Raw genomic sequence first — 8887 nt, forward strand, 5'->3', positions numbered from 1 at the left:
CTCAATTTGTATTTACAAGAAATAGAAATGAAAAAATTTTTTGAAGCAAAATTCTTCAATTTTTTTTGTGTTTCAAACCTAAACCGCTTACAGTTAGGGTATTTTTGACTGCAAAAATGGAAAATTTAGCTTGTCTTCTTCATAAAGAGACCAAGCTTTTGCATGTGCTCCAAATTGTTGAAGAACAGCAGCTGATTTAATTTGGGTACGCCTTTTCAGCCGTGTTTGGTGATTTTGGTCCCACCAGTTAAGGGGTTAAAGTAACAACTTTGCTTTTTAGTCACACTTAAGTTTTCATGTTCATTGTTTTCACTTTTGACATGTAAACTGATCATTTATGTAAAGTTTATAAAGTTGTGAGTAAAATTGGACAATTTAAAAATGTCGGTAATAAAACAAAACATTTGAATTGCCTTGAACATCTTGAGTAATTAATCTTTCCATATAATTGTAGCCTAAGACAATGTAAGTACTGTAGTGTAGTTATGCATGTAATGTAGGAATAAAAAAGACTTTTATGAGTAATTAAAATTGTACTAAATTAGCAATAGCAATAAATCAAAAAAATTAAGTGTAATTTAAATACATTACTGATATATCAGTAATGTATTTAAAGTATATTGTAATATAATTCTACGACAGAAATAGTACACTCACAATATACTAATCAAGCTCTTGAATACTACATGAAAAAGTATACTTAAAGTATACTAAAAATTGTAAATTAATACTATTTAAATACTATTAAAATATACTAATCACAAAAAAGTTGTTCCAATATAGTACAGTTTAAGTACATAAATCAAAGTATGCTAAAGTATGTTAAAATTTAATATACTAAAGTATACTTTTTTTTTTTTTTTTACTAGGGATGACACAGCATGCACACATTTCCTCTGGTATGTCAGGGCCAATTTTTTCCCATTTTTCTTTTTTCCTTTCACACGAGTCTCTACAGTATGTTGGTCTCACTTGAGCCCTGCTGCAGAATCTGCAAAGTGACAATATGTCTGATTGCTTTTCTAAACCAGGGATAAAACAGGGCATAAAGCAAAGGGTTCAGGCAGGAGTTAAAGTAAAACAAAAAGATCAAAAAAGTGTTGGTGATATTCCTTTCTATGAGGGCGTAACAGTAATAGGGACAGAAGCAGAAAAGGTAAACAACGATGAGCACGCCGAGAGTCCTGGCGGCTTTCAGCTCTGATTTCTTCGTTACGACGTTCACCGAAAGCTGCAGCGTGACGGCCGTGACGCGAGAGCGCACGGCTCGGGCCTGAGACACGGCCACCACGAACACTCTCGTGTACAGCACTACGATGACCGTGACCGGAGCAATAAAGTTCAGAATAAGATCAAAAAGTCCTGCGATAGAGTTGGTAACAAACGCACATTCTCCGACGCAGGACTTGTTTCTGCCTGGCTGAATCATTTCATCCTTCAGAAAGAGCAGCCGGTAGAAAGCTCCGCAGAGCCAGCAGAGGCCGACACAGCACTTGACCCGCGTCAGAGTCATCCTGGTGGGATACTGCAGCGGCTCACAGATGGCCACGTAGCGGTCGATCGATATGAGAACGATGTTCCCGATAGAAACGGAGATAATCAGAGCAATCACATAAATATAAAGCGAGCATAAAACATCCCCTAACATCCAACAGGTGTTTTTTCTAAAGAGTTTTCCCGGCATCAGCAGCAGGCCGACGAGGAAATCGGACACAGCCAGAGAGAGGAGGAGGATGTTTGTAGGAGTGTGGAGCTGCCTGGAGGGAAGACAGAGAGCAACAGTTATCCCGCAAGACACTCAAAGTTTAGATGATACAAAGTCAACATCGCATTTATAAAATCAATGTTTCAAAGACTTCAAGTCTAGGTTCTCCTGAGAGGTTGATCTCTGCCTGAAGTGGGAGACTGCGATGATGACGAGCAGGTTGAGCACCGCGGTGAGCAGAGAGACGAAGGACATGGCGACGCTCCCGAGAATCGCCTCCGACCAGTGGAGCTTCGGCATCCTGCAGGAACTGTTGAGGAGTTGTGGGAAACAGAGTTCAGCTTCGTCCTGAGCCTCCATCGCTGCACGGCTTCAGCTTCAGCCGGCAGTCTGAGCAGAGCGCCGTTTCACAGCACATTTATGTTTTCATGTCGCGCTCCTCCTCCTCCCATAATGCATTTCTCGTTATGTGAAGTTAACCCTACCCCCTAATACCAAATGGCTTCTTGATGCTTTTATTTTTTCATAGAATTTATTCGACACCAGTACCGGCCTTTACTTTTGGTAGTAACCTGACAAGAAGAGTCTTCCTGAATATGAAAACCTGGAAAACCAAGAACTTTCAGACACTTTGGTTTTTACTAAAGCATTTTTTGCATATTTACATTTCAAGCTTACAAAGTTAAAGTTAGGGATCATTGTGATTAATCACAGCGCCAAGGAGCGATTAACTGGACTAAATTTTGTAATAGATGGACAGCTCTAATTTTTCTTATTTCACACCTTTGTTGCATTTTATTCAGATTTACTAAAAAGAAATGTGTGATAAAACTATAATATACAGTTTATCAGAAAAACAGTAGAAACTTTGAGTTCCCCAGTTGAAAAAGTCAACTTTTCAAATTTGCCCATAGTTTGGAAGATGGCTTTGATTGGACCGGTTAAGAAAAATAGATTCATTTGTCAGGAGGAAACCTTGGCGTAAAATACATCTCTTGGAAAATAACTACTAAAACATCGTCCTGCTGCCTCATTTCAAAACTATAAAAATTATAGTTAGACCCGGTAGGCATTTGTGTCCCAAAGGGCAGAAGATTGTCAGATTTTAGAAACCAGGGATGAGTCAAACCAGAACTGTACTTTTCTGATTGTTTCTGTTGCAACAGGAGATTTTTTCCTCTTAAAAGTCAACTTTGCACTTTGTCAAAGTGTCTGGAGGCAGGCTATACATACATATATTTCTATTCAATAAATTAGAATAATATTCATAGGTAGCTCATAGATTACCTACAAACAGATGGGTGTTTGAAAAATCTTTTATTTCTGTTAATTATGATGATTTTCCACTTACAACTATTGACAACATGGCATTTAAACTTAGAATATTACATCAGACCAATAAAAAACTATTTTTAAAAACAGAAATGTGAGCTTAGTGAAAAGTATAACATGTTGTTTAAAAGTTACTTTCAAAACGTAATTTTCGTCTTTAGTCTATATTATGATTTATTAAACACAACTGTACATACAAACATGCTCCTATATATGCACATATATGTGTACAAAATGGAATTAAAGTGATGTAATCATTTAGCTATGTTGTTTATTGACTCACTGCAGATTACCGACATGCATGTTTTTTGTCATAGCGTTAATTACTGAATATCTTTTGTGAACATCAGGTGTGTTTCAAGAGAAGTGTGGCTACAGTATGTTGGCGTCGCAGGAGCCAGGCTGCAGTACCTGCAGGGTGACGATGAGCCTAATGGCTTTCCTGAACCAGGGGTAGAACAGGGCGTAAATCAAAGGGTTCAGACAGGAGTTAAAATAAAAGACAAAGATCAAAAATGAGGCATACACAGTGCTGGTCACATTAACTTCAACAACGGAGTAACTGTAATACGGACAGTAGCACATTAGATACACAACAATGAGAATGCCCAGAGTCTTGGCTGCTTTCAGCTCTGACCTTTTGGTTGCTGCGTTCACTGAGCAGTGAAGCGTGACGGCCGTGACGTGGGAGCGCATGGCGCGGGCCTGAGACACGGCCACCACGAACACTCTCACGTACAAGAACACGATAATCGAAACCGGAAATATAAAATTCAGAACCAGGTCGACGGTCCCGGTCACGTAGCTTATCACGAACGTGCATTCTCCGAAGCAGGATTTGCTCCTGCCCGGTTGAATCAGCTCATCCCTCACGTAAAATATGCTGTAAAAACCTGCACCGAGCCAACAGAGACCGATACAACACTTGACTCTCCCCAAAGTGATCCTGGTGGCATAATGCAGAGGGTGACAAATGGCTACATAGCGGTCAAACGATATGAGAACGATGCTTCCAATGGAACCAGAGACAATTTGACAGACCAGGTAGCAATAGAGAGAGCATATGACATCCCCAAGAAACCAGCAGGCTGTGCTTCGAAAGATTTCTCCGGGCATCAACAGGAGACCCACAAGGAAATCTGAGACCGCCAGAGAGAGCAGGAGGACGTTGGTGGTGGTGTGAAGCTTCCTGGAATGAGACAGAAAGAAAGGCAAACAGAATGACATTAAAATAACGGCTCTATGCGTTTCTACCCAGCTAGAACTGCTTTCATCTTTGCCTGAAGTGGGAGATTGAAATGATGATGAGCAGGTTGAGAAGGACAGTGGACAGAGAGACGAAGGACAGCACAGTGTTCAGGAGCACAGCTTTAGACCAGTGAAGCGTCAGCTTCCTGCAGGAGCTGTTGGCGAGTTGCGGGAAACAGAGTTCCTCCTCTTCCTGCGTCGCCATCCTAAGGCGTCCGTCTCCCTGACTTCACCTTTCTGTGCTGGTTTATAAACGTTTTCGCTTCTCCATTGTCTCCCCTCCTCTGGTCTCTACAGATCACCATTGACGCTCCTCCGTGGCACGTTGTCAAGCCTCCATTGGTGGTCATGTTCAAATTTGAAATACTTCATTGACCCCAAAGGAAAATTGAACATAAATCCTATGTTGTTTTTATGCTATGCATTGCTAGAGATGCACCGATCCAATTTGACGCACATTGGGCAAAAAAGTTTTGATTCTGGTTTAATTGGAGCTTTTTCATTTCTGTGATGAATTTGAAAACTGACCTGTTTTCATACTTACCCTTAAACATTTTTTTTAGTATTTGCTTTAGAACTGAGATGGCTCGTTCTTCTAGTTGTGAATTCAAATGTGAAATTAATATGACCACTAACCCTACTTTGTGTATACTTGTAACATTTCAACAAACATGAGCATGAAAAGTATGAGAAGTACTTTCATCCATTGTCTGGTCTTGACACCATTGTTTTTGTTGTGAATATATAATTGTACATGTAAATTCATTTTCTGTCAATATGTTGTTTGAACAGATCGAGCAATTTCTGTTGTACCAACATATTATTGGCCAACGATCCTTGATGACAGCTGGTCATCAAGGATTTTTATTTAAGTAACTGAAAGTAGCTTATCCCTGTGGAGTTGTGAGCGGCGCTGGTGAATCTATCCAGCGGTCAATGAGCAAGAGACGGGGTCACCCTGGACAGGTCGCCAGTCGTTTGCAGGGCAACACAGACAAACACACCAAGGAGGATTTAGTGAAACACTCCAGGCCAGGAATCGGACCCAGAACCTTCTTACTGCGAGGCAACAGTGCTACCAACTCTGCCACTGTGCAGCAGCCCCCTTTATGCAAGAAACGTGGACAAATGTCTGAGTTTTTTGTTTTTTACTGGTTTAACAGCTATAGTTGTACCAGTGGCCTAAAACAAGGGGCTGGGACACTAAAATATCACGACTCTTTCAGAAAAAAAAATGTTAAATGATGACTTTGAAAAGAATTGTTCATATTTAACTGATGAGATGCCAGAAGCCTAAAAACTTAAAAGTCATAACAGGACTTAGTGAAGAGATTGCATCATGTGTGCTGGCTGCGTCATGCTGTGTATCCTGAAACATGTTAACACCTTTGATTGCAGCGGCGCCTTGGAGGTCATACGACTAATGCATAGAGGTGTGAAGAAACCCGTCTAATGAGGCTCAGCGAGAAGCCATTAGGAACAAGTAATTGGCTACAAAACATGTGTTTACAGAGAAGCATTGTTAATCTCACTGGAGTTGTGTGTGTGTGTGTGTGTGTGTGTGTGTGTGTGTGTGTGCGCGTGTTACGGAGTCGTTAATGGCCAAAGGATAATTCTGATATGTTTTTAAAGTTAACTTCCGTTGATAGACATGGATCTATGGCAATGAAAGTTAAAGCTGACTGCTCATTAGGAAAGCACAACAGTTCAGTTTTAACAACCACAACTCAAGCTGCTTGTTCTGAACTGTTTGTGAAATTAAAGTTTGTAGCTGTCATGTAATATGTGTGTGCTACAACACAAGATTATCTAATGTGTTTCTCTACTCTGACCTAATTATTCATCATTTTTTGGACTGAACCTCCATCTTGATAATTCATTCGTTACAGTTCGTTGATAGGGACACAATTACATTTGTGGGACTTCACAAAAGTTTCCTCTGCCTGATTCAAAATGGTTTGCTGAGTTCAGTGTTTTGTAAAATCAGCTATTGAGCTTTCTATCATCTTACAGTGCTTTTCACTCCTCAAAAACAAACTTGGAGCTTTTTCTTTGATTCTTTCATGCAAACCAAACGCCTGACCTCATCCTCTCCAGGAGGCTCCGCAGCTTGGTGGTTTGAAACCCGAGGGGAAGCACTGGTTCCGCTACCGGTGTCCTGAATAAACTGGACACCACAGACGTTCCTGTAGGTCTCAGTTTGGCACTAAGAACTTCGATCACTGGTTGTTCATACAGCTCAACACTTTGAAGGTTTAAAAGTCAGAGGCACATTGTCACAACACCTGTTTCACTTTGTTGGTAGACCTGCTGGACTGTCCGGGTGTTTTAAAGAACAGGTGAATTTGGCGAGGTAATCAATGCGTACCTTTCAACTCTGGGCGGGCAGAACAGGGCCTTGATCTCGGACAAATTTTATGATCGCAATGTGACAGGGATCTGTGAAAGGTCGGAAAAAAGCAAGTATCCAAACCAACTGGATGTGTGTTTGTTAATGGCTTTGTTGACCCACAATGCGGTGGCATTGACCGCCTGACTATTGGGAAGTGAAGATGTTCCACAGTCTCCCACCGAAGGCAGCAGGATGGGACATCATGTGGCGTTCTTGTCCGCACCGTGAGGCCAGGCATTGTACTACAACGCAGCTCAGCGAGGCTCACAACTAACCTTTACGAATCCTTAGCGTAGATGAGGATTGCAAGATGCGCTCAGCAATCTGAGGGGATTGCAAAATTGAACTACAGCAGTTGATGTACTATAGCTAGGCCCTTCCTCTGATGTTCTGTTTGCAGATGGCCTTTTGCTATCATGTGGGGAGAGATGGCGAGATTGAGTGGGTAAGTCATCATAATGAACAGGACTGTTAATTCAGGTGCCTCAAGAACACCTATTCTGGCCAAGCTGAACAGCGATGCCTCAGTATGTTTACCTCAGTTAGTCATAACTGCAGTCTAATTATCTGTGCTTTGTCATTTCAGACTGAGTGCAGTGGAGTTTAAAAGTATAAACTTTCTATGTAGGCATATATGTTTATGTCTTGAAACGCCAGTCGGCCATGACAGATGGCCACCGGGCCGCGCTCAGCTGTTGGTTTCTTCCTGTTCAAAGGGAATCTTTCTCTCCACTGTCGCTGCATTCATGCTCAGTCCGACTCTGAGGGATTGATGGATTTTCTTAGGTACCATAACAATGTGCTGCTTAAAATGTGCCGACTGCTTGTACAGTGCCTGGAAAACATTTAATGTCTCAAATGTTATTAGGAACGATAGTTTGTATATTTTTATGAGTTTCTTGTGTGACGTTCAGACCAAGACAAAAGTGCTATTTCAGCAGTTTGTGGCACAGAAAAACAGGAACGCTGCAGCCTGTGAAGAACTGCTAACAGGTTAAACTTGCTGGTGTTCAGAGGCCGGAGAGGTTTGGTGTTTCATCCTGTGACAGAGACACTAATGGCTGAAAATAAAGAATAAAAGCATCTTCTGTTTGGTTCTTTTGAAAATAAACACACTTCATTCAGAAACTTGACATTTATTTGACCACATTTTATCTCTGTCATTATTACATTTTAACACATTTATAGTTTAGTTGGTTTCCCAATGTTAACATTTCAGTTTGGGGTTTATCAAATATTTTTTAAATTTAATTAAAGGAGTGGAGAATATGAAATGATTTGTTAACAGGCATTACAAAGACAAAGAAAGCACCGATTCAGAGATTCAACATTAACAGAGTTTAATCTCTACTATTGTTGGAGCATAAATGTCAATTTCTAAGGTGGTAAATGAAATTAATCAAACTTAAGCTGTTGGACAATTGAAATGTGACATCATTATAATATAACAAGAGATTCAACAATAAATATTCATATTATAAGTCAAGACCTGAGGACAAAACTACAGTTCAGGGAATCTAACCTGCAGCAATGCAGAGTTGTATGGGACCTGGATGTTTCTAATTGAATAAAAAGTTTATTTCAGTCATTAGAAACTTAAGACTTGACATCGGGCTAAAAAAAAAAGACTTCAGACTCAACTTGCATTTATAAAACAAAATTCACATTTAGCTTTATAATGCAGTGATGGGCAATCAAACTCAAATGTCTGCTTTTGTGTTGTTTGACATTTGTGTACAAACACACATTGGAGATTCATTTTAATTTCATTCCACTTTGCACAAATAAAGCAGACACACGTTTCCATATATTTTGTGAGTTTGTGTCTTTTTTATTTAATATATCAGGCTTTTCGAAAGGTTTCCATGTCACACAGCTTTGGGCTGCAGTGGATTTGAGTTGGCAACGTAGCAGATAATGCGAATGTGCCGGGTAATTAAGAGTGAACAAGAAAAGCAGGAGGACAATGAGTCTAGTTGTAGGTATTTTTTATTAGAAAATAAAAAGCTCAGTCTACTGTTGAAGCAATAACATCATTTATGTTTGCTTTTGTCTCTTTTTTTGTGAAAATTAGATGTAAATGACGAATAAACAATTTGTAGGTAATGACATTATTTTGAGACAGAAAAAGGCAATAGCCGCACAAATTCAACTTGAAATTGCACAAGCAGAGCACCGTAAATGACCAGAGCCGCCAGGCCGAAGCTCCC

The 8887-nt window shown here is 40.2% G+C and overlaps 2 protein-coding genes across 2 annotated transcripts; both read right to left on the reverse strand.

Moving 5' to 3' along the window:
• Positions 1-952: 952 nt before the first annotated feature.
• Positions 953-2065, reverse strand: LOC103130610 (trace amine-associated receptor 13c-like). Its single transcript, XM_007542052.1, has 2 exons — positions 1893-2065; positions 953-1757 (listed from the first exon to the last, which is right to left on the reverse strand). The coding sequence occupies exons 1-2, from the start codon at positions 2063-2065 to the stop codon at positions 953-955; spliced, it is 978 nt and encodes a 325-aa protein (XP_007542114.1).
• A 1344-nt stretch (positions 2066-3409) lies between these two features.
• On the reverse strand, positions 3410-4490 carry LOC103130611 (trace amine-associated receptor 13c-like). The gene is made up of 2 exons (XM_007542053.1): positions 4318-4490; positions 3410-4226 (listed from the first exon to the last, which is right to left on the reverse strand). Exons 1-2 carry the CDS (start codon positions 4488-4490, stop codon positions 3410-3412), a joined length of 990 nt encoding a protein of 329 aa, XP_007542115.1.
• Positions 4491-8887: the final 4397 nt, after the last annotated feature.

The sequence above is a fragment of the Poecilia formosa genome, unplaced genomic scaffold (assembly GCF_000485575.1).
Source record: "Poecilia formosa unplaced genomic scaffold, Poecilia_formosa-5.1.2 Scaffold652, whole genome shotgun sequence".
In the NCBI taxonomy this organism is placed as follows: Eukaryota; Metazoa; Chordata; class Actinopteri; order Cyprinodontiformes; family Poeciliidae; genus Poecilia; species Poecilia formosa.